The sequence below is a fragment of the Acomys russatus genome, chromosome 21 (assembly GCF_903995435.1).
Source record: "Acomys russatus chromosome 21, mAcoRus1.1, whole genome shotgun sequence".
Classification (NCBI taxonomy): Eukaryota; Metazoa; Chordata; class Mammalia; order Rodentia; family Muridae; genus Acomys; species Acomys russatus.
This window is the reverse complement of record NC_067157.1, coordinates 50,542,012-50,568,491: the sequence shown is the minus strand read 5'-3', so window position 1 is coordinate 50,568,491 and position 26,480 is coordinate 50,542,012. Positions and strand designations below refer to the sequence as shown.

The 26,480-nt window shown below is 43.4% G+C and overlaps 1 protein-coding gene across 7 annotated transcripts in view; it reads right to left on the bottom strand.

Annotated features, from left to right (window-relative positions):
- Nucleotides 1–26,480, bottom strand: part of Arid1b (AT-rich interaction domain 1B) — a 353,377-nt gene that overhangs the window by 138,211 nt on the left and 188,686 nt on the right. For 5 of the 7 annotated variants that reach the window (XM_051164663.1, XM_051164660.1, XM_051164658.1 and 2 more), the window contains exon 5: nucleotides 7,697–7,738. The exons of the other annotated variants lie outside the window; for them this stretch is intronic. In XM_051164663.1, coding sequence (XP_051020620.1) covers nucleotides 7,697–7,738 — 42 coding nt within the window. The remainder of the gene's footprint in view (nucleotides 1–7,696; nucleotides 7,739–26,480) is intronic. 7 annotated transcript variants of the gene reach the window in all.

The following is a 26,480-nucleotide window of genomic DNA, read 5'->3' as shown; positions in this document are numbered from 1 at the left end:
TCCTCCCAGAAAGAAACGCCCACCACACCAAGAGCCACTTGGTCATGCTAGCTCTAGTTTCTTGTATATTGTGGACAGATATTCTAGAAACAGTGCACATCTCTGACTAGCTTAAGCCATGTACTGGGTGGTTTCCTGCCATGTCAACTCTACACACAACTTGTGATGCTGCAGTACTTAAAAAAAAAATTGCCCACATATCTGGGATGAGCAATTTAAAACAATTATCCCACCATTCACTAGGTCTAAATCATTTATGGGAAGCTTAAATACACTAGACGAAGCCTGTCAAAATACCAACCCTGGACTGTTTTTACACTGTGAAGCTGACAATCCTGTAAGACTCACTGTAACATGCAGACCCTGGGCTTGGAGGACTAACACTGTTCTAGTTTCATAAAAACATTTGCCTGGGAGCAGGGACGTGGGTTCTTGTCCTATTTTGTTACCAGAGAGGGCATAAAGTAAGTGCCTGTACCTCCCAGCCTTCCTCAGGGCAGAAAATTTGAGATTAATATTTTTGGTTCCTATTCCTCTTTGAGAAAATGAGAAATAACTGACCAAGACTCTAGAGTCAGTCAAGGCAGCTTTTAAAAATGTGAAAAAGGAGACAAAGGTGGCAGAAAACAAAATTCCTATATTTGTCTCTTTTTACCTGACTTCCTTGAATGAGAGAGGGGACAGAACTCAACTCCTAGACAAGTAGTCTTTATTGTGAGCTAGCAGACAAAAATCTCTGCTCCATATTTAATACAAGCCTTTCAGGGACCCCCTCATCATGCCACTTAAGACCTCACAGCCAGGTGTCATCCCAGCGCTTGGGAGGCAGAGGCAGAAAGATGGCCTGCTAGGTCGAGGCCAGCCTGGTCTGAAAAGCCAGGGCTACATCATGAGACCTTATCTCAAAAACAAAACAAAACAAAACAAAACAAACCCACTTTCTAACAAAAGTGTCCCTTACCCTCTGAATTTTAAAAAGTTCGGTTCTCACAATCTTGTAATTTTTTTCTAAGTTTTATTATTCGTGTCTTCCTATAAAGCCAAAGTTAAAAATAGTCTAAAAGAGCCCCCAATGAGAGGTTAAACATAATGCTGCCTCGAAATGCTGTAGGTAAACATGAACAAAGCACACCCCAGACCTTCCCTACCTGACAGTAGCAGTAACTCAAGCTGTAAGTGTGTGGGCTGTCAGCAGATGGCAGAAGCTAGGAACCAAAGCACAAGTCAGGGACCACAGGATGCTGAGGATGCTCAGGGCCCATGGAGGTCTGGTTTCCCGGCAACAGTGAAGCTGTTTGCTTTACTCATGCATTTTATCATTTTACACTGGGCTTGATGACCAAAAAAACAAGGAACAAACTTAGTTCTCTGTCTTGATACAATTTCTAGCAGATGTCAGCATTTCAGTTAAACTAAAAACCACCAAAGCCAACCCTTCTTACTGAGCTCTGGGAACATGTAAGAACTTCGAAAGCAAAGTGCGTGCGGCTAGATTTCAATGGCATCGTTACCTTAACCACTCCTCTGACTTAGTCACATCCACAGTCATCCAGGAACTTCACTAGAGAAGACAGCAAGAGTGTGGAAGAGTCGATACTAATGTAACTTCAAAGAAAGTGAAAGCATAGCCGTTTTCATTTTACAGACCGGTGTACTCTGCAATTGAATGCAACAATACCCAGAATCTTACTATCTTTAACCAACCACTCTAAACCAGCAATGCTGCACCTGTGGCCTAAGAGACACAGTTCTTGTCCCACTGGTGGCTGACAGCAGCACCAATCCAACTATGCTTGTATTCTTTGCCAGAGCAGCATCTACTCTGCTTCCCAGCATCTTGCTCCACCCTTGGAGTCTGTTAGTCCTCTGCTTATCTTCTCATGCCCAGTTGTTACTCATTGGCTCTTCTGTGAAGTATGTTGTGTCTAAGTGTCACAGAAATGATCTGGGACCTTCACTTTGGGAGTGAGTTGGCCGATAGCATTTGCTCACCGACCATGGCTATGTTCTCTGTGGCCACCTCTGGCAGGCTGGCTACTGAAATGCTGCTGGCAAACTCAGGGGATGATCTTTGATTTTAGTTATATTGTATTAATTGGAATTTACATGGCTACAAGTGAGTGATTAATTCATAGATCCACAGTCCAAATGCACAGAGTGCAGAGTGGTCCTTCCAAGACGCTTATAATCCAGAAAGCTGGAGAAGAGGACTTCTTATGAGTTCTAGCTGCACTCGTCAGAAGAGCAAGCATATTTGCTTCACCTCGTCCTTCCCGTGGTTGCTGGACCAGAGGCCAAGCAGAGGGGAGCTGCCACTGTTGCCTTCTCGTCACCTGTGACATTTACCTGTCCCGTTATAACATCGTCTTGTACATGAAGGAGGTAAAATAGATTGTTTCCCGAATAGTTTATGATGTCCAAGTTGAAATAAGCCTAAAAGTGACTTGATTGTGGGCAAATACAATCTCTAGCATCTGCAGATTTTCACAATTAAAAATACCTTATTTTGCAAAACACACTAAAGCTCACTTCTATTTGGTGTGAATTTTACAGATGAATCCCTTTGCTACTTGTAGCTGTTAAGAGAAACATGGAATCCCATTCTGTTCTGCAGAAACAAGCAGCAGATTCTGTTGAGTTTGTTGTTCCTGTGCCTGCATTCCTATGGTGAACACAGAACACGCACAGCCACACAGTCATGAGTGGAAGCAGGAGAAGGGAACAGATCGGGGTCGATAAATACTACTGCAGAACTTGACTACGAGTGCACTTAAATTAAGCACGATAAACCACAAGCAGTTATCCCTTAGTGTCAGCTATCCTCACTCACCAGCTCAGCAAACACCCAGTGGGCTAGCCTTCCTTCTAGTGGGCTCTGAAGCGCAAGTGAAAAGTGCCTCACTCTGTCCTGACCCAGATAATGGGAGGACAGTGAGACGGAATGTAGCGGTGTCATGCCAGCATCAACAAGGCTTTCACTCTCAGCAATCACAACCATTACACAATTAGACCTCTTGAGTAATCATTAACACGCACTTACTGTTACCCACGAGCCAACATGAATAGAAAGAAAGAAACAAAATGAAGTCTCTAAGTGAACCATCTTGCTGGGAACAAAAGGCCACATAATAGAACTGGGCCAGGCCACATCATGCCATCTCTGCTGTACACAAGACGATGAAAAGAAGGGTTGGCTCAGGAGAAATTCCAAGTGAGCTGGAAAGGCAGTGGGGGCTACAGGCCCAGAGGCACCACCCAAGCAGAAGCACTACAGAAGATGGGGGGGGGGGGCGGTCTCTGGCTGGAGAGGAGCTTACTGAGGTGCAGAGGGGAAGGAAAGCACTCTGGAGAAGGGCAAGGAGGGATGAGCTCAAAGGGACACCATGCTCCAGGTCTTTAGGTGGATGTAAGGTGGTCAAGTTGACCTTAAAAGGTCATCTTTTTCTCTAATGTCTATTCAACCCGATGTGCATAAAAAGTAACCCGTGAGGGTCATCCTGTCCAAGATTTACTTGAAAACCCTATTCTTGGTTATTCTAGCTTTACTTGACTTTTGCATTTCACAGCAATCAATTTTAGGTGCCCCAAACAAGTGCTAAAAATTATTGCCAAAATGATATAAAAAGTGAGGTGATAAGGAGTAGTGTGTGTGTGTGTGTGTGTGTGTGTGTGTGTGTGTGTGTGTGTGTGCGCGCGCGCGCATACATCAAGCACTAGGAATTTCATGAAACTAAGAGGAAAATAATGACACCAGCAGAGTCTCTTACTAGGAATGGTCATGTGAAGGTCTTAGGAAGATAAGAAAATAGGACCCTGGGACCAACAGCAGTGTTAACACTGGAGACTACAGAAGGCTCCAGGGAGAGCTGGGGCCGGAAATGCAGAGGTGCAGGCAGAAGTACATCACACAGAATGCAACCTGAAACTCACTCTGGGCTTCAGAGGAGACTGTAAAACTCTCCCCCAAAGAGGGCCGTAGCCATAAGGAGACATGGCAAGGTACCCCAACACCTTGTGGGGTACCACAAGGGCCTCAATCACACCACTTCCAGCTCTTTTTACCACCCACACAGTATGCTTATTCTTATGATCAGCATTTTATTTGTTATTTTCCCATCCTTACCCTGGTTGCTGGACCAGGGGCCACGCAGAGGGGAGCTTTCTCTGCCGCCTTCTCTCACCTGGGACACTTACCTATTCCGTTATAACATTGTCTTGTACATGAAGGACGTAAAATATAGGTTGTTTGCAAAATAGCCTTTATCTATCGTGAAAGAGTTGGCTCTCTCCTTCTACCATGTGGTTTGCAGAGAGGGAGCTCAGGTCCTCAGGCTTGGCAGCATGTGTTTTTACCCACTGAGCCATCTTGCTGCCCCCTGTGATATGTTTTAAACTGTTCTCACCAAATATAATGTTTATAATTGTTCATATTAAGAACCATAGGAAAGGACTAAAAAAATTGTTTCTTCTTCTTAAAAAAAAAAAAACAAAGCAAAAAAACATAACAGCCACAACACATCAGGGTTCCTAAAACTGTTTCGTCAAGTGAGCACCGGAGTTTCCTGTAGACTCTACATCACATCAGACAAGAAAGAGATGTTCCCATCTTCCCTCACTGTGATGCACCCCATTCATTAGGAGAGACCCTAAGACTACGCTCAAGGCTGTAGCCTCAGCACCTGGGAGCCTAAGGTAGAGGAGGAGAATCACAAGTTCAGGGCCAGCCTGAATGGGCTACAGAGAGAGCCCCGCCAATCAGGCCGCGAGCTCCTGCCTTAAACGTAACAAATGCCCAGAGTTGGAGAGAGGCGTGTTCCTGGCAGGGGGAAGACAGCCGAATCCAGGCTGGAGCTCTGCAACGTGGAGAGAAAGAAACATCTGGGCAAAACAAAGCATGATGGCCTGGAAGAGAATCAGCCAAGCACTGCTGGAGCCGGAGGCACTGAACCAGGACAGGACACTCAGGCCCGTGCAGGCAAGGCCTCATTCTGCTGAGTTCAGAGTTGGGGAAGCCATGAGGAATCCCAGCCAGCAGGGAAGGGTAGGAGCAGAGGTGACGAAAAGGAGATGGGAAGGAGGAGTGGGCAGACAGCACTGCACACACCACAGCAATTCTGACATCATCCAGAAGAAGAAACAAAGGGGCTTTGGATTTGATCTTGCTGGTTCAAATCCCAGCTCTGCTATTGATTAGCAGTGTGAACTTGAGCAAGCAATTACACACTCCAAGTCTCTAGTAATTCTCCTAATAAAAGGAGAGGTGGGGAACAGGTATCGCTATCTTCTACAGAATGGAAGGAAAAAACCTGATGCTTTATAATCCTTAACTTAGCCATCTATAAGCACTAGACAGCAAAGGGCACACACGGCCTGCAACTGGAAAGAACTAGACACAGGGCGATCAGATTTTCACAGTCCTTATGAAGCCGAGTACAGTTTGGTATTTGTAGCTCCCATTACTGGGCTGAGGCAAAAGCTCCAACAAGTCCTGGAATTGGAGGCCAGGGCAACATGGCTGGACCCGTTTCCGAAAACTGAAACCTAGTGGTCTGGGACATATTAGCTGTTTCCCCTTAGATATGTGTTTACTATTTTTCCTCATAAGCAACAGGTCAATTTTAAAGCTTTTTCCCCCCCCCATTTCTAACAGCATAATCACTCCCTTGTGTGTGTGTGTGGAAAGTGGTATGTGGTGTGTGTGTGTGTCTCTGTGTGTGGGGGAATGCATGCGTGTGCGTGTGTTTTGTATGTCTGTATGTATGTTATGTGTGCATGTGGTCTGTGTCTGTATGTTGTATGTGTGGGGTGTGTCTATGTATGGTGTCTGTGAGTGGAAACACTAATATGCAGTCAGCCCTAACAAACAGGTTAGTTCTGTATGACTGGAATGGTTTCCCCAGGCACATTCACCACATTCAGACACCAGAGCGCTCTGTTTATCCGGGGACACTGAGGACAAGTCATCTGGACTAACGTGAAGCTTACAGACTTTAGCTTGGCCTACAATAAGGAAAAATATACAAGTGGTGAATAACTGAAAGCAAAGAATGAAATGAAGAAAAAAGGGAAAGAGAAGAAAACCCAGACACATGTGGGACAGACCCACTGCTGAGGACCTGGAGGAGGCCACACCTGTGCAGAGGCAGCACTGATGAATTACCTACAAGTGGGGCGGACATTTTAATTATTTTTCTTGGCAATTACAATTGGAAGGCACATTAGTTGTTACTAGTGCTGAATATCTAAATTTTCTTAAAAAAAAAAAAAAAAGATGAATTTTCGAGGTGAGGTTCAATTGCTGAGCTCCAGAAAATATCTGTAAAAAATGAAAATCTACAAAATTTCCTAAGAAAGTAAAAAACATCTAAAACTCTGGACCAGTTCACTAGGAAAAGGTTCTTATTGATGGAATTTGGGGTTAGAACAGAACGGTGGTTGGTTCTACACACTCCACACCCCAAGCCACAGCCCAGTGGGGCGGTGTATCAGAGATGTGCACGCCACTAATCCTCCATCTTTTGTTGCGTATGTATACACAGTGGATTCTGGAGAAAGTTCACAGGTTTATTAAGTATGCAGTGAACACTGAGCGTGCATGCTGGGAATTAAAAACAAAACCAGAGATTCAGAAGATGATGATCTTGTATTAAATACTGTAAATGCTGAATTAACTGTTCAGAATTAGAATATTTAATAACTTCTGACATGAAACATAAAAACACATTAAGCTTTTAACACATAAACTTAGAGTATATATGTATTATTAATTTATATTTACATATATTACATTATTAATTTATATATAATGTACAATCTTGGTAAGTTTATAGCCCCCAATACTACTTTAGGGTGGTGGTCATCTCACCTTATTGGTATAGTTATGAGCCTGTGAGCACACTGAATGGCAAGCAGAAAAAACACGAATGGAACCAATTTTTAATGTGACCCTGAAGATGTAGAGTAGAAAGGAGCCAGGTGAGAGCCACCCAGCCTATGGTTCCCGGCAACCTCGATCTTCAGTGGTACCTACTCTACCCCATGGACTCCTGCAGAAACGACCATGGGCTGCTCTACATGTGGTCTTTGTTTATATACATGAGATAAAAATCTTGCCATGGTCCTGGCACACAGCAGCTCCCCTACCTCCTCGCTCCGCTAGCCTCTGAACAGTCCAGGCCTTCAAAGCTCAGCCAGGCCCAGCCACCGTTTGCTCTGCCCTTTGCTCTGCTCACACACACTCCCTCTGCCCAGAGCATGGGTGCAGCAGCCACTAAAACCCACTCCTGGACAACTCTTCTGTTTACAGGCCTTTGCCAACCAACCATGCTCCTTCTGGGAAGAGGCTGAGCTACTGAATTAATTTAGAAGAGATGAGAAATCAGTCGGTCATCAAAGCAGGGGCTCTAAGTCCAGTGCAGCAGGCTAACAGTCAGTTCCACATTTATTCGGTTCCCAAAATGGGAGCTGACAATGAGGTAGGGTGTCAGAAAACCTTATTCTGGGGCTAAAGCAAATTCGGGGCCAACCACTGCTACCCAAGACTCTGGGTTCCTGGCTCTAATCTCAACACACAGCCTAAGTGATCATTTAAACGGGTGCTTTGTTGACCTCTGTGTTTGGTTAGAGCGTCAAAGCCCTGCACCTCCCTAGGGAACGGGGGCAGGACCTGCATGATCGACCACACTAGGCCACACACCTTGAGTCCAAAGGCGGCATCCTCCGAGGCCAAGACTTCAACCTGCAATCATAAGGAGAGAAATGACTTAGGCACTATCAAAAACCCCTGAGTGCAGTCCTAGAAGCTCAAGCCAGGTGAGACAGAAAACAGAAAGAAAGCTGCCAGCTGAAGCTGACTCTCGGGAGCTTGGGAAGGATTCTGTGAGTTCCCACAGGGCCAGTGGGCTTCACTGAGCAGACTGGCTGCCCTGGTGTGTGTGGTACAATTCCCTCAGCAAAACCATCCTGCTCACGTCCCAAGTTGCTGTGGGACTTTTTAATTTGTTCCTGATGGACAGGATGGATAGTGAGAAGAAAGTCACACTCAGAGAAGCAGCCACTATGCTGGTTGCCCTGCTGCTGCTGCTGCTTGTAGCTTCTTGTTCTGTTCACACCAGAGTGGGCAGAGCGAGTCTCCGGAATGCTGCGGAGCAAGAGTTCTTGAAAGCAGTGCTCTGGGAGAGGCAGGCAGAGCCTAGGCAGCACACTGTAAAACGATGGCAAAACTTCAAAACTGGCTGTCAGTCTTGTGCAGTCAACGACAGAGCTCATTACCATGAATTTAAAAGCTGCGTGGAATGAGACATGTATTGATAATTACTGTTTTTTGGACATAATTACTCAGTCTGGTGTATAAAGCTCTTAAGATTGGCTACTAACAAGAGCCAATATGAAGGAAAGGACCAAGAAAAGAAAAAGACAGACCTGGGTGCTCAGCACGTGGGGAAGGCTGTGGGCGTAGGTGAGGAACTGGCCAGAAGCACAAATGTGCTCAGGCCTCAGCAACCGGTGCTGCTGCTGGCAGCAACACCAAGGAAGCCCATCAGACCAGCTCCAGCATAAAACTGAAAGGGTTAAAGAGGACGCCCCTCCCCACCCAACCCTGCAGAGAGAAGGCCAGGGGGTGCAGGGCTGAGAAGATGAGCAACAACTACTCTGTGATGAAAACCATATGTTCTTTGATATGTTGCTGTTATCACCATGATTTTAGGCTAAAGACTGAGATGTTGGATCAACCAGAGTAGAAAATCATGGTAGGATCCACTTACACCATTCTGTTTACACTCCTATTTCCAAAGCTAGCTGATACATTAGAAATGAAGCTTACTGCAGACTTTCCCTTTGGATCATTCTCCTGCACATGCACAAAAGCTTGCATCTCTGATTTTCCCCAAGTTCTGCCTCCTACAACACCAGGACTCAAATAGTTTTACAATTACAACTCCTAATTAACACTGAAGAACTTTAGCTAAAATCCTTTTGGGGAAGGAAACACTGCCCAGTTAACTACTGGGGCATTCTATGACACCCGCTAGTGAGCGGCACACGTCTCCCATCTTGAGTTACTCAGTGAGGACACTCCACCTGATGTGGGTATTTTCACATATACACAATTATTGCTGAGCATATTAAAGCTGAGATTGGCATCTACAGAGTGACTTCTGCATATTTTAACAGATTTTAAAAGTCAAGTAGCAAAAAAAAAAAAAAAAATCAGTAGCAAATAGAAATCTATTTAAAGATAAGGCTTTACTATATTTGACAACGGGAGGTGAGAGCAGCGCGCCCTGTGGAATTTAGAACTCACTTGTGACTATGAGCACAGGCTGGCTTCAGCCTCAGCCGGGCTTCTCTCCACTGCAGGCCTGAAGAACATTTCATAACCCCTTACCAGGCTTTAAAACTCATTTCACCTGCCAGGCGTGATGGCGCACGCCTTTAATCCCAGTACTCAGGGAGGCAGAGGCAGGTGGATCTCTTTGATTTTGAGGCCAGCCTGATTTCCAGGACAGCTAAGGCTACACAGAGAAACCCTGTCTTGAAAAAGCAAAAGCAAAAACCAAACCAAACAAAACAAAGCCCCATACAACTCATTTTACCTACGCAAGCTCACAAAACTGTTTTCTTCAAAGCACTATAATTTTAAAATATACGCATCCTGGTTTCTTGTCCTAACATTCTGTTTTGTAAGGCTTTAATGTTAGCATCACAGAAGAAAAAAGCCTATTTAAAAACCATGAGATTAGCCTCAATTTACTATCAAGAGAACAGCAATGTCACAGAAAGGATTTCCTGCTTTCCCAGGGCATCTGTCTCAGCTGGAGAGAGCCCCTCTAGTGGGAACAATGAGCACTTCCCGCTTCACAGCACTTAGGTCAGTAAACTGCCCAGGAAGGAGATGGCTTAGCTGTGCTACTTTTGTCATAAACTCAAAAAGAAATTTTCAGAAAAAATTTGATAACCATTTTGTCTGTTAGCCAGAAACTACTTATGTACAAACTGAAGTATATTTGCATTGATCTGATACATTGGTGTCAGTTTTTAGTTATTAACCAACCATTACTGTATATAATTTAGTTATAGAGCAATCTTAACTTTTAAGTTAAAGCAAAACATGTGTACTGGAAATACATAGTATGTTTACAATCGAAAGACTTGTCCGGACCAGAAAGCTGTACACTGGTAAGGAAATGTTGGCTCTTCCTAGCTGCTGTAATCTGCATTACAAATTCCTCAACAGAAACACCCTCCCACATTCACCGAGAGGGGCTTTCTAGATATTTGATCCCCGCAAGGCTTGTGCTTAGTATCTCCAGTCACAGTCACAGTGGAGAGTTTCATAGAAACACTAGTGAAATGTACGCATGCATCCTTATACTTTCATTTTAAAAATTCTGAATCCAGGAGGACAAGCTAAGATCACCCAGACTGCCCTTCTCTTCTGACTTCAGTTTGCAGAAAGCTAAAGCCAGTGGGGTAGAAATCACCAAGAAGAATGCTGCAGGCTTTAGAGAGTGCAGTCGGCGGGCAGTGGCCAGTGTCCTCCATGGAGGACAGGAGCTCCCCTCCAGTGAGGCAGAAAGCTTTCAAGAGCTCTACCAGGATGGAGATGTGAATGAAGAGAGACTTAAGACAACAAAACAGGGCTGGAGGTTAACAGGAGCTGCTCTTCCTCAGCATGATCAACTCCCAGCTCGCACACAAGACCCACGATTGTCTGCAATTCCAGCTTCGAGAGAATCTGACAGGCTCTGAAGGCACATACACTGTACACAGACACAAATACAGGCAAAAACCTCATGCACATTCGAATGAACCAACAAACAAACTATAACAAAGCTGTGGTTCCCTAGCTAGGAAACTGAGGCCCTGTCACATGGATGCCAAAGGGCCCACAGTGAATGCTGGCTGACACGTGTGACTACCAAGTTTCTATCTGAAGAGAACTTCAAAGCACAGCATGAAGGTCAGCAATTGCAGTAGCCAGTCCTTGGCCCTGACTTAACTGCCCTACCGGCCACCTCAAGCAAAATCATACAACTCAGGGTGGCTGTCCGCCAAGGACTGACAGTGTGAACACAACCCAGGCATTGAGAAATAGAACTCAGCAGAAGTCCCCTTTCTCTCTGTCAAACTCCTTCCCCCTTCCCCACGTAAAGAACAAATACTGATTTAGAGCCAAGATGCTCAGCAGGTGAAGCAGCACTTACTGCCAGGCTGATCCCCAGGACTCCTGTGGGTGGCACCACTGACCCCCAAATGTAAGCCCTAGGATAGGTGCCCTCCCCATTCACACATTAATAAATACATTGTAAAAAATTAGAAAATATCAATACTAAGAACAGATCAAGAGATTCTATTTATGGAAAGAAGGAAAAAAATTATAATATTCTATTTAATGAAAAAAGTCAAGAACAAAAGTAGCATATGCATATAAACAAGGGGTGGTTCATCTGTGCAATGCACGTATAAGATTTCCAAGAATTAAGGGGAAAGGCATCAATAATTGCCTTCAGGCAGAGCACTTATTTTTCACTGTATATTATCTATAATGTAAGCTTATTTACTAAAAATAAATAATATTATTTATTATTTGTTTAATTAAAAGTAACAGGTTAAAATAAAATAGTAACGCCAACAGGAAGCAAGTATCATTAATAATGCGATAAATGGACACTACATCTTCACTGTTGGTAAAAATAGAAAGTACCGCAGCCAGCACTTGTGTGCAGAGTAGACTCCTGAACACTTGTAGTAAGTGAAAAACAAACATCCCTCCACAACAATAAGAACAAAATACAACTCAAGAACCTACAGCTCACAGTGTCCTCAAGCACATCGTGCCCAACTGGAAATCTATCTTAAGAGAAAGGAAATAATGTGACACATTGCTTACTGCAAATGGTATCATCAGTTAACAATGCCAAATTAGAAAAAGGGTACACAATTAAGAAGTAGTTATATAAAGAATGGTATGTTTACACTAGACAGTAGCATATAACTGAAAAACTCAGTTTTTAAAGAAATCTAATACGAAGAAATGTGTACACTGCAGTAAATTTGCAAAACGGGGTTAAAATCAGAAACCTGACATTTTAAATTTCCTCCACACCTTCTAGAACTTGTGCCATACTAGAAAATTTATTCTCCTCTGAGTTTAAAATTTTTTACTCCTACTTTCTCTTAGTATGTCTGACTTTACTTTTTTACATTTAAATATCCAATCCATCTGCATTTATTTCAAAATAACAAGCATAAGGAGTAAGTCAGGCCTAATTTTCCATTTGAATAACCATGATGAAGAACAATCCATTATTTCCTCCAGGGATTAGAAATACTGTATCTTTAAGCATAATTAAATATTAAAATTATATAATTTTTGTCTCCAATTCTAGGATGAGATGGGAATGGCAAAATTACCCAAGTGCACTGCTATTCAACTCAAAGGGGAAACGGGGGTATGGGAGATTTTCAGACATAATAGTAGTTCTCAAGAAGAATAGCAAATTCATAGCGAAGAATTTGAATGCTCTTTAAAAACAAAACAAATTTTACTTATACCTGTATCAAAGGAACAAAAATGTGATTCTACCTAAAAGTATCTGGTATGTCCTACTTGGTTGTGCCCAGAAGACCAATACACCAAGTGAACTCTACTGCATTAATCGCACTTTCATTACATTAAGGACGCAAATAACAACAAATAAGCTGTTCTCTCAACTATGTCTTAGGATTTTAGACAATTTAAATTGCAGGCTAATTTATTCTCCCTCCCACCCCTCCTCACCCCTCCCCCAAACAGATACAAACACCGACAGCTCACAGTGGGTTGCAATGCTTTACTTTAGCAATCATAGAAGTTATATTTACCATATCAGATTATATTATTATTATACTCACCTTTTTATTTTATAAACCACTAAAAAGAAAGCACATAGAAACAGAAACCTTTGCTAGCATTCCTCTTTAATTTTCTAATTCTCCTTTCTCTTCTTGTAGCATCTTCAGCCCACACATAGTTCAAGGATGGGCCTGGCACAACTGCTCAGTGGCTTGGTAATCCGGCAACAGAAAAACACAACTGCCCACACAGTGTGTGCTGCTACACAGAACTACTATGCCTGAATGTATTTTAAATGGGCAAAAAGCAAATAATAGTAATAATAAATATGCATTGCTGCCCAAAACCACTGGTTATACCTAACCCTGAGTAATGTGTCTCACAAACTTCCCTATTCACAAGTGACATGCTTGTGTCTGTGAGTCTTAAGAGACACTAGCTGTCTTTTATGTACCTGGTTGTGGCATCTAAGGAGGCAATCAACACCGAGGTCACACTCCCTTGCAGTTACTGCTGTAAATGAGTACATATATTTCCTCTGATCCCTCAAACAGGAAGAGGAAATCAGTCCCAGACTACAGAAACCATTCTGCATGCTGAGTATGCAGAAAATACACCACTCCTCAAAGATGATGTGATGCCTTCATCCTCCAAAAAGAGAGACCTTTCAATCTGACCCAGGCTTGGGATGCACCTGCATCATAAACTTGAGTACCAGCAGTAACACCGTGATATGTTGAAGTCTAGGGACCAGGAAACAACACACTCCCTATCGTCCTCTAGAAACTTAACGACACCTGTGGGTGAGTCTGGGGCGGTGTATGGGGAGCGAGCCCTATGGCCACACAGAGCAAAGCTCTAGTCAACCTGAGAAGCAAAGCCACTGTCTTGTTCATCGGTGGCTGGTTGAAGAAGGGAGCCAAAACCCACCTGGGAACCTGGAACCACCTGGCTGAATGCTGGATAAATGGTCTAAGAGTAGGACTTCATTGCGCTGCTCAGTCAGCATGGCTTTCCTCCAGTTCCTGAGTCTGCTTCTCACACCAGAGCCTCTTCCACAAACACTGCTGCCAGAACATCTAAATGCCTGCCCATGTATCACTTAGATCTTAGCAAACTCTCTCCTTGGTTTACTACCTGAACCAGGGCCTTGCCTATCTTGCTCACTGTTACCGGGAAGGAGGCGTGCCCAAGACATCAAGCACTCAGTGTGTTGAGCAAATACATGTGTGTGGATGAATGCAGTGATACATGTGTATAGGAACAGAAGTTTGGCATGGCTCCTTACAAGGCAGGCACATATGGAACAAGGTTGAAAATGACAGGTTAAAGTCATATGGCTGGTGGTACACTCCCGCCTTCCAAACTAGAGTACACTAAGGCAGACCCCAGTCTGCTGCATTTCCTGATGGCACACACGCAGCGAAGGCATCTGTCTCTCTCTCCAGTGGAGAGTAGATTTAAAATTCCTTTAAAAGAGGTAAGTCTTGAAAATTAATGGCAATGAAGGAGGTACACTGCTCAAAGACAGATATTTGCTATCCTCCCTGATGCGAGTATTTGTTTAGATTTGAAATGAGTCAGGTCAGATTAAGTTGATGTTTTATTAAGGCTGCAATAGAGATGACAATCTTTCTGTATTTAACTGTTACAGTGAACCTGGATTTTGCACTCTGGCTGGCTGCCTACAATGTGGGGATTGAGAGGCAAGGCAGCTCATACCACAGGCTACAGCAACATGCATCCTCCATAAATGTTCTCTCTGACCCAGAGCAACCTTCCTGGAGACCTACACACATAAATAACCTGCACCTTAGAGAAACTCTAAGGTATTCACGAGTTTATATTCCCATATCACGGTGCTTATCAAGAGATAAAGTTGGGACATCATTAAAATATAGGCCAATATAAATACATGTATTCATAATGTCATTTTTTTTCTCAGCACAACATGTGCACATAAACAATCTAGATTTTCAAATAAAAAATTTGAAACCTTTTTAAAAGAAATACTTCTTTTCAGATCGTTATAACAGACGCCAAAGCAGAAGATGACATGCAAAAAAGCACCAGTACTTCAGAGCTACGTCACATCTGCCTAGCTGCCCTTTCTGGGCTTCACATCAGCTTCCACTTCACATTGAAACTTTTCATACTTGTCCACAAATATTATTCTAAAGAAGCCAAACTAACCGCAGCTGATGACCAGGACTGAAGATTGAACAGCAATGATAAGCTCTACCAAACCGGAAATGGTATTTGAACTTTTTCTAAATATTTATCATGTACTGTGTGCCTGAATTTGGTTCAACTGCAATGCTGTTTTAGGCAGAAATTTTGTAATTCAACATTTTACATATGTGCGCACATGCACACACTAATGCACATTACATGTTAGAGTTAGGGTTAGGATCTTAAACCATAGGAAGTAAGAAAATCCCTTAAAAATTTTATATTTTGAAAAATATATAAAATGAAATTTGTATTATATAAGTATAAATATTTTAACTAAAGTTCTAAAGTATGAAAATATGGATATATTTAAATTGTCCTTGCAGTCCTAATTACTTAGCACAAAAGTTGAAAGTTGTTATAAAGTCATAGAGGAACAGATGACGCTGTGTGTGCAGAAACTACAGTGACTTCCGACAGCCATGTGACGGCCACACATGGAGGCCAGACAAGTGGCCTGATCCCATGAGGACAATACATTTGACATTCACAAACACCGTGCTCCTAGTGTTGTTGTGACTCAGTGGCACTGGCTTCTTTTGCTCCTTCCCTTTCCCAGGTCCTGCACCTGGACAGATGTGAGAGAAGCAACAAAGGGGAACAAAACCTCTCACCCTAAAATAATTCTACCAAAACGGGTTAGTTTCAAACCTACTGGGAGTAGTTTCAACCACAGATCACAGAACATCTCGTAGGCCCTTTGAAGTTCAAATTAAACCGTGTGGCATGGTCCTGGTTATAGAACTGAAAAAGACAGACAACCCAGAGAAAAGGAAGGTTAGGTGCACTTACATTCACCCTTTACAGTGCAATTTCTTTGAAGAATCTGCTGAATTAGGCAAACCAATAACTACAAAGGTAAAAAAGAATTCTCTGGAGAAGGATAGATAGATAGATAGATAAATAGGGAGGGAGGGAGGGAGGGAGGGAGAGGGAGAGGGAGGGAGAGAGAGAGAGAGAGAGAGAGAGAGAGAGAGAGAGAGAGAGAGAGAGAGAGAGAGAGAGAATATTGTCTTCTTTTCTTCACAGCTCCCTGCTCTGCCTCCAGGTTCCACACTAGCTACCCACTTCCTTCTTTACATAGACTGTTTAATAAAGCCTAATTTGCTAAGGGCACCCAAAGGCATGTATGTGTGAAGGAAACTGGACCTACTGCAGGACATCAGAAGTTAAGTTGGAAGGGGAGCTGGAGGTTTCAAGGCAACTACCCAAGAGTGTGTTACTAATCCACTCTGCTTCCACTGGGTAGCAAATATATCTATCAGCTTTTAAAAAACACAGGAAGAAAAGGAAATCTCCAAAAGTAAGAAATAACTATGTAAAAATGCTTTAAATTTATTCTCACACTTTAGACCTCAAAATTGTTCGATATTAATATTCTACAACAAAGGGACTTACGCATCTTGTTTCTAAACAATTATAACATACATTTATTCCCTTATGAAGTGAGTGAGGGTCTGGAGGTTGCCAGGGCTCAGCTCATAGTGAGCAAGTGGGCATCTGTGGAGCAGGAGCAGCCCAGAGAGGAAGGTCGGCAGCTTCTCCTGTTAGGACATTCTCCAGGACAGCACTTCCCTGCATCTGTGCTCTTAAGGACAACTGCTTCACATCAATGGGAACATCCTGACATTAAATAACAAGGCCACTTCTATACTTCTGTGGCTAGTGTTCCCTTAGAACAAGCCTCCTGAGCATAAAAGGCCTGTTTTCTGGCACTACTACAGACAGCAGCATTGCAGTCAGCCCCCTTTATTATCTGTTTCAACTAGGAGCCAAACAAAATACATAAAATGAAAAATTCCAGAAATAGACAGTTCCTAAGTTTTAAATTGCACACCATCTTGTGGTGTTTGACGTTGTCCCAGTCAGTCTGTGAAATATCAATTTGGCCAGGTGTACACCCAGCCTGCCCATTGGGTACTGCTTAGGCACTGTCTCTGACATCGATCAGGTCACTTGGGGAGAAGCTGTGGCCTTGGACATCCACTGGGGATCCTGGAAGTCACCCACTGGGATGAGTCAGGGAGATGGCTGGTTTAGCAAAGAGAAGATGAGCTTGCTTATAGCTATGACCAGAATGTGCAGGAGTTAAAGAAGAAAACTGTTTCTGCTCACAAAAGAAATAACGTACGGCAGCGACTCATCACAAGAGCCTGCCAGCTCTTTCCACAGCCCCGTGGTCCCACTTCTAGTTAGCTACGGAACGCAACCACTGGCACAGGCAGATCTGGGTGAGGATGGTCATGTAAGCTTCACTCATTTCTCACTGGTGAAGAGGAAGAACAGCACTATGGGATCCATCAGTAAACAGAAAGCCACTCCCCAACAAACAGGAGTTGACTGGAGCTATGAGCAGCAACGTGGGTGAGTGCGGAGCCAGCTGAAGGGGCAGCCATCGTGTGCTGCCATCTACGATAGTCTACAAATAGCAAATCTCTAAGGAAAGGAAGTTGCTCAGCTGTCTGGAGTTGGGTGTGTCGAAGGGGCAGAGTCTGAGAGGCAAAGAGTAAAGAAACTGTCTAAGATAACAAAATAGCCTATTACGCCTGTGTCAGTGTTCCCATTTAATACTACTCTGTATAAATTATTATCTTTAGGTTATAAAACAGCAACCCACAGTGTTTGGAAATGTAACTCTTTCCCAACAGTAAAGTCACATCCTCAAAATGCCCTCAATGCTCCCTGTATAGTACCTTTCTCTATCATCTTGGTAAAGTGCTCTGAAACAATGGGTAAAACTGTCAGGCCTGGCTGGTGACACAAACCTGCAACCCCGGCACTCAGGAGGCTGGGGCAGTGAGAAGCAGAGGAAGAAACCAGCCTGGGGACTACACAGTTAAGTTCTAGGTAAGGGAAGGCTACAGGATGAGGCCTTTTGTCAAAAACAAACAAAAATTCATCTAATAATTTCTAGAAATTTCTCTATGAATTGGAATTGCTCTGCTTTTACTTTTGTTGGGGAGATTGGAACTTTTAAGTGTTTTTGCCTTGGACAAAAAGTATTTGTCTAACAAATGATCTGTCTCCCGCCCTCCCCACCCAAAACTGAACTCAGAGCTTCTTGTGTACTAGAAAACCATTCTGCTCCAAATTGCGCTATAATTCAGTAAAACTGAACATAAATTTCAATTTTAACACAAAACCAGTAATTCAACCATGAGAACGAACACACGCACATGCACACACACACAACTACAGCCAATGTACTTAGGCAGTATGCTCGAGTGTAGACAGGAGACCATAACCTTCGGCTCTTCTGGTAGCACCCTTACTCAGCACTCCGTTTGCAGCTCAAGTTTTACAATTCAAGTCTTAAAACAGAAAAGCTTCGTAACAACACTGTATTTACATCTGCTTAGCAGGCAGCCCCTTATATTAACTAGACACAATTTCATTCAAACAAATTCTTTATAGCTTTTGAGATAAACGTGAGATTTCTAAAATAAACACTATATAACCAAACATAAAAAGAAACTGGCCACTTGGCAGTAACACTCATTTGTGTCACATTTCACCAAGCACCACCTTAAGTCCTGGCACAGTACAAACTACACATCACTGATTTCTTGGTGAAAACCCAATACTCCACAAAGAGTGCTTTAGGGACCAAGTCAAGGAACATGCTAAAGATCTTTCTTCTAAAAAGACACTCTCAAGTTCAGTGGCATGCCTGCACAGGTAGAGAAATCATAGATGAAATGTGGACTTGATGCCATATTTACTTAAGGGTGCGTGTGTGGGGTTCAACTATTATTAATACAAAGTCACTGGTTATAATTAAAAGTACAAATAATCCGAAACAACCTACACTTTAAATGGAAAGTAGGTCAAATTATTCATCTACTTCATATCTCTTCCAAAATATCAGGTTTAATTCAAGGAACCAGGGAAGCACAAGAATTCCAAACTCACTGCAATATTAGAGAGGCAAAATTCAACTTTAGAATGTGTTTTAAGCAAATATACATGGAAACTGCACTTAGAAATGGAAGTGATTAAAATATCCCAAACAGATATGTCTTCTTTGAGTTAGAATGTAAAGTCTAGGATGTTCCATATAACGTTAATAGTTTGATACAGCAAGAATTTCTGGGCAGTTTTCATCACTGGGGTCAATATAATAGTAAACGCAGATGGAATGAGAAGGAAAGCTGTTTTTATAAAATTTGTATCACACTGTTATAAATTGTATCAGTTTATCTAGAAGACTCTGTTCTGCTTTCTTTTCTAATTGCACATACCCCTCCAGAGATACAAAGACAACTGTCTTTCTACTAACTCAGCATTCGCAAAGCTAAGGGCTTAAAAACCTGCCAACAGGTCGGCTCAATGACCACTACACAAACTCAAAACCTAAAAGGAAGGGCTAGAGGTGGGGGGGCCCCGTTGGTGAGGTGACAGCTGAGCTTCATGAGGACTTAACTAGAAACGTGGTGCCCACGTGCAAAAGCCAGGTAGGGGGCTGGGCTACTGCTCTCAGGTCCTGGTGGTCAGGGATAGGAAAAACCCCGAGGAAATATATAGAGTTCATATTCAGTGAGTCTCAAAAGCGAAGGTGGACATAAACACAAGCAGATCCACACACACATACATAATTACCTTTAGATAGTTTCTAAAAAGAGAGATAAAGTGCACTGAATAGTCTGGCGTGTAACTCATCTCTTTTCAAAATGTCCAAGCGAACTGGATTTAATTTAGCTTAAACTTTGTCAAGTGTCAGCAGTAAGCAGCAATTCTAATAGAGTATCATTTGTATACACCTTATAAACACAGATGTGTATAAATGCTATGGATATGCATAACATAAGGCATAATTACAAACAATTATATAGAATTGGTCTCCATGGGGATTTATGTACTTTTCTAAACACTCATTACTCAGGGTCCTCTCTTTAACAACCTTTGTAACAAATTTTCCAGTTTCAAGCAATTTTCTGAAATTAAGCTTATGTGACAGGAACTATATCTCATGTGTTAAGGATTATTAATTATTCAATTATCACAGTACCAATAGTATGCAGACTTTAAAAAGCATTCAGGTCACAGATCACAATGAAACTACATTATAAACTAGAAGCCATGGCTGATTACTCCTAGGTTTGGTATATGTACGTAGATTAATCTCATATATATGTTCTTTAGGTTACTTGAAAATCTAAAGTTACAACAGCTCAACATCCTATAGGAGATAAGCAAAGAGAGCAGTCAGAGGCCCTTAGGTCTTCAAGACAGGGGAGCCTTTATTCCCCAGAGAAGTTCTCCCCTACAAACCTCTTAGCATTTAATAACAAAGTAGAAGCTAGGAAGATGTGTCGGTAGTCAAGGAGCACTGGCTGCTCTTGCAGAAGACTTGGGTTCAGTTTTAGGTTCACAACTATCTGTAACCCCGGTTTCAGGAGATCTGATGATGCCCTCTTCTGGCCTCTGCGGGCACCAGGCACACATGCTGTGCACAGACAAGCAAGCAGGCAAAACATTCATTTGTAGAAAATAACTAAGTAAAAACTGTTAAAAAAATTTTTAAAGGTACAAACAGAATATCAGACGTTACAAAAGCTTAGGCTTTGTCTAGGTCATAAAAATGCTATGAATTGGTTTTCCCATCAAGGGACCTTATACTTGGTTCTGACAGCTACTGCACAAATGTAGTTTAACAGATGGGCTTGCCAGTTGCCCAGCCTCAGGCACCAGTCTTTGCCATTGGCTCCTCCCACCGCCGGGCCCCGCCCTACGTCTTGGCCAGCTAAGTGCAAAACCAGTAGCCCCACCCACTGCCCGCCCCGCCGGCCCCGCCCCATCACCCCACCCCACCCCACCCCACCCCACAGTCCTGCTGCCTTCTGGCCACCCCGTGGCCCCACCCCGTGTATGGGAGTGGGGTATCGGGCGGGGTGGGGGGTACCCCCTATTTGGTTTTTCCAGACTCTGGGTTTTCAGGGTCTGCAACTCTGCTTCTTTCTGCAAAGCAATTCTCAACCAGTCCCGCTGTCATGGGAGAAGGCTGTTTCGTGCAGGGCGGACGGGGCCAGCCGGGGTAAGGGGTAGACGCTAGGTCGTGGGCGAGGGTTTCGGAGAAACTGGGAGAGCAGCCCAGAGCCGGCTGCGTCAGCAGAAACTTCAGAGCCAGAGCGTGCTGGGGTGGGGCCTGCGCAGCCCCAGGCCGCAGCTCGCAAGCCAGGCCTCCCGCCGCGGTGCCTGCCGGGAGCTCCCCAGCCAACAGCTTGCTAGGTTGTTCCGGATGGGGAGGGATGGAGAAGGGGGGTGGAGTACGCGCCTGCGCAGTCCATTCTCGGCGCTCCTCGCTTCTCCCTGGAGCAGCACCTAGTCACTCACTGGCCCTAGAACTGTGGCAGTCTCTGTGTTGAGAAAACAAAGAAAACCCATGCATACGTGTTTCCAGTGTAGGGAAGGTGAAAACAGCTGGCGAGACTTAAGAGTTGTCATGCAGGCCAGGCTTCTCACTGCTATGCTAAGGAATGGCAGGCAAGCCGCAGGCCCCTGCTAAGCTCTCCATAATGCTTGCTACATTGAATGGCCAAATTCTGTAGACAACCCCATAACGGTTATACAGAATTTGCCATGTACAGTCACAAATCCCAAGCCATTACTTTTTGGAAGAAAAGTAACTGGGAGTTCAGAGAGAAAAATCAACATTAGTATTTTTGTTATAACAAAGTGCAATATGGAACTCTAGCATTTAAAGTGGTAAAGTTACAAAAATAAATGTCTAAAGAAATTAATACGTGGTTTTAAATACTGTTACTGCTATCAGGTTGACAAGGTTCACCTAGGCTCACGACATGGTAATTTTCGCTCAGCCCTATCTATTCTGTAGAGTGTCAGCAACATCGGAGGCAAACATGCTTGCTGACATACTATGAACTAAATCATTTTCACTCAAAATGTTAGGATTTGTGTTAATAGAAAAGGTGATAATTTTAAATTTACCTAAAATAGGCAATCATACAAGTTGATTTTTTGCAAATTCATCATCAGAGAATACTTAAATTTTTTACCCTGTTTGCTCATCTACTGATCATTTTCATAGGGATACGCTTTAACAAATGTTTCCCAACTTTATTTCAAAAATTTAAAAAAAAAGCGTAACCATGTAATACTTGGTTAAACACAATCTTTTATTAAAATTCACTTTTCTCTCTGACGTTATTTACTCTCCTTCTAGCCCTCTTTTTATTCCTTTTTAATCCTCCAAATGGTATCAATTTGTATTACTTATTTATTCTTTGGGAGGTGCAGCTTAAGAGCTTAGGAGGTTTCAGACGCAAAATAATACCTTCATTTGAGGGTAAGACAGTAGTCAAAGGCACCCACATGCCACTGTAGTAGACAGGGAATTCCATGGTCAAGTAATTTACAGTGTTACATATGGTACAGCCAAGAAGAAGGCCAACTGATAGGTAAAGACACGTCTGGATACAGGGCTGTCCTGGGAACTAAACAACTGAACTGATGAATGAGAGACCTAGGAGAGCACTCAGAATGAGATGACGACCAAACCTGACAGCCCAGGCGACAGTTAGAGGATGCCTCCCCATTCCTAGATGGATGCAAAAGGCTGTGCAGTCCAGCGTTTCACAACTGCGTCTCCTCCGTGTGAAGGGAGAAATACTGGCCCCGGAGTAAGACTATGTGGCATGAAATTAAACTCCTTCAAGTACTGGCTTTGTGACCCTCGCCAGATTCTTAGCATCTAGCCCCCCTGTCTATGTGTGGATAATAACATGGTTATTAGAATTAAATGAGCTTACTTAGTGTTATCAGTGAACATGACCAGATTAGTCCCCCAAACACGTTTTTCAAACTCACCCCAGCCTGGTCCTTTTCCAGTGCCTTGCTGAGACCACTCTCTCTCCTATACACAGACGAGTTAAAGCTGCACCAGGCCTTCCCACCCACTTCCCATAGTGCCTTTCTTATATGCCATCCTTGGCAAATGTAGACTTTATTTTGTTGTTCCACTGACAATGCCAGAGAATATCAAAGGATCTGGGTCTAAACTCCTTAGTTTAGGTAAAAGGGCCAGTGGGAGTCTGTTCCTAACTGCCATGGGGGCTCATTCCCCTGACCTCATTAATGGATGGTAATCACCCTCTCTGGTGGCTGCTGGGACACCCCTTACCCAATCTACCCTCTGGAAGCTTCCCAGGCTTCCCTGACTCAAGTGTTAGAGCCTGAACAGTGCCGAGTTGAAACAATGATTCCACTGTGTACACAACCACACTATATCCATTCCCTGTAACAGCTATGAAGTCAGGACCTATCCACAGCACAGTCTGCTCCCTGCAGAACTCCTGGCAGTGCCCCACAGTGGACTGTCGGCTGACCACTGAACGTGAGGATGGTCTGGGAACCAGCAAGCCTCGCATTCCAGCAATGCAGTGCAGAGGGCGGCTGAGGCTATAGAGGACCCTGCAGATACTGCTCACTGGTAGCTGTATTCTAGTCACTGTGGAAAGTAGAGCTTTCTTCATCATAAAGAGAAAGTTACAGATTGTTTTTGAACAGTCTTCCCTTTTAAATAGTCAGTTTCCACTTCAGAACAGTTTAGGACCTAAACACTCGGGCCACAGCAGAAGCCAGAGCTGTGTTTACTCCCAACTCCAAAAGCACACTCTGGCTGTGAATTTCTCTGACTCCTGAGCTTTTCTTTAAGAAGACTGACACAGCTTTGTCTTCAGATCACTGACGTACAACCTCAAGAGTCACCCTGAGGTTAAGAAGCAGTCACTCAGGTCCACGAACCTGCTATGTTTGTCTCATTTCAAGCAGTACTACACAAGCCCAACAGGAATGGACGCTAGCTTCTAGATAGTTCCCTAAAATTAGATGCTTCTCAACTGACTACTTGACTGTCTTGAGGAACAAAGCAGGAGGAGAGCACATACAGTCTACAAAATTAAAACTGCAATAAAAACAAATTAGCAAAAATATCATTTTCCCCTCAACAGATACTTACTGGAGTATCAGTGAGGTCCCCATTCTGCCTGTTCCCAGGCTCTCCACAGTCAAGGGAGATGGCTTTAAGTGGCCCAGCGTCGCTGCTGCATTACCACCAGCCCACTCACAGGGCAGAGGTGTTACCAACTAGATCAACCGATGCAAAACAGATCCACAAGCAGGGCAACTCAATTAAGGCAGGCACAGAAGTTGTATTTCACATAGAATAGTTTAGATCAATGCTGACTGACAGAAACATGATGCAGCTGTGTAGATGTTACATCATATTCCAGTAGCCACGTCAGGGAAAAATACGGGGAAATGCTCATTTCAGCACTGCATATGTTAGAACTGGAACTCTGTAGAGAAGATGTGCGCAGCCTCATGTGAAGACACCAAGAAAACTGGTAAACTCTTCCATATTTAAAGGGAAATAAGAGGAATTAATTTTAACATTTCTTATTTGGCCCGGTGTATTTGGAATGTTATTTTAACATGTGTTCATAGAAAAATGAATGACGTGTCCAATCTTTCCCCTAGGCAGTGTTTTAACGGTCCAGTATGATTTTGTATGTGTGATGTCTCTTAGTTTGAATTAGCAACAGTCAAATGTCCAATAGCCATACTGGGCAAGTCTAAATTCTGAAACCAAAATACCCAAGTGTTGAAGACTGGGTGTTGAAGTTTAAATTCATATTGAAATACTTTTCAAAAAATAAAACATCAAGGTACATAAGGATATCATTATCATTAACATGGAAACCAAGCCTAAGGTATTGCTGGGAGACTGTAAGGGTTAATACTGGTATATCTGAAATAACAAGCTACCAACCAGAAGGCAGTGGCCAGGAGGGCTCTAGGACCTGACTGACTTTTGCATCTTAACAGATATGAAGAGCAACCTCTCCCAACCCTTCCCTCAGCTGAGGTGAGAAGGAGTTCCCATTTGTTTCAGTAGAAGTTTCCCTGTTTTCAGCCATAGCCTGGAGTCTGGATGGTGTGTGATAGAAATTCAGTCTGAAGGGCTTGGTGATGACTAGGCAGGCCCCGTGTCAGAGCTGAGTCTGTCTGAGGGCAGGATGTACAGACGCGTGGAGGGCATACTCCTGTGACACCCACAGCCTGCACAGGGAAGGCAGGCCAAAACAACAGCCTTGGGGACTTTTCCTTGGAGCAGTTACCCCATGGAAACAGGAAGTTGGGGGCCTAACAGTAAAGAATGTGGGTCCCCTTCGGAATACTGTCATCAACTTTAGAAATGTCCATTGTGTTTTCTCTTACATGCAGAACCACATTTAAAATTGTGTATGTGTGTGTTGTGCATTTGCATATATCTATGCATTTGTGTGTAAGCTGTGAAACTAAAAAGGGGGTAGGAGGTAATAGAAGAAAGAAATGTTAACTATGTGGTCAGATGAGTAAAGGAGGACTGTTTGGGGGCAGATTACACAGGGAGAACATCATGGGGTGCACAGGAAAAGCATTACCTTCCCCTGCACCTTCACAGACATTATCACTTTCTTTGCATGATCTCATTCATGCCACTGGCTTTTAAAGAGCAAAGCTGTGCCAAACCGCAAGCTTTATTTCCACTTTATCCCCTGAAATTCCAGGGCTGACCAGGCTTTTTCATCTGCATAGAGAACAGTTTCCTAAGCTATCCCTCCAAACTTGTAAGTTAAAAATGGCTAATTCTTGGGCTGGAGAGATGGCTCAGTGGTTAAGAGCACTGTCTGTGCTTGCAAAGGATCCAGGTTCAATTCCCAGCATTCACATGGCAGCTCACAACCGTCTGTAGCCCCAGTTCCAGGGATGCTGACACCTTCATACCAGTGCACATAGATAAAATTATTATTTTTTTTAAATGGCTAGTTCTCTCTTTCAATCCTAGGGGCCTTTAGCTGACCTCCTGCTCTGGCACTGACTCTTCACCAGTATGCCCAGGTAGGCCTTCACTTTGCTGCTGTGGATGGGGAACTGGCTCGCTTTCCTCCATGTCTCTTCTTTAGTTCTGGTTCACATCAGTCTTTTATTGCAAGCACAAGCCAAACGTGCTTCCCAAGTATCCACAGCACATGCCAGGCGTTGTGCAAAGAGAGGCATGCCGGATCCAATATCCCATCTTTTATCCCCATCCGATTAGGTAGCTATTCCTCGAAATACTGAATTACAGTGATCCAGTTGTTTTTCTCTTTCAGCCCATGTGTTCCTAGAAGACAGTGGCTGGCATGTACTGCCTGCCATCCCTCCTTTTACTCCTGACTTAACACAGCAGCCTGCATAGTGTTTAGTGTATGGAAAGTAGTCAATAAATTCTATTGAGTAAATGTAATAAATTGCACATTTGACTCAACAATCTGGTTTTCACAGAAGACTCAAGTGTTCTAGTTTTGATGCCCATCTAAATGTTTCTCCTTAACCAAAAATGAATGTGTCCTCAAATTTCAAATTC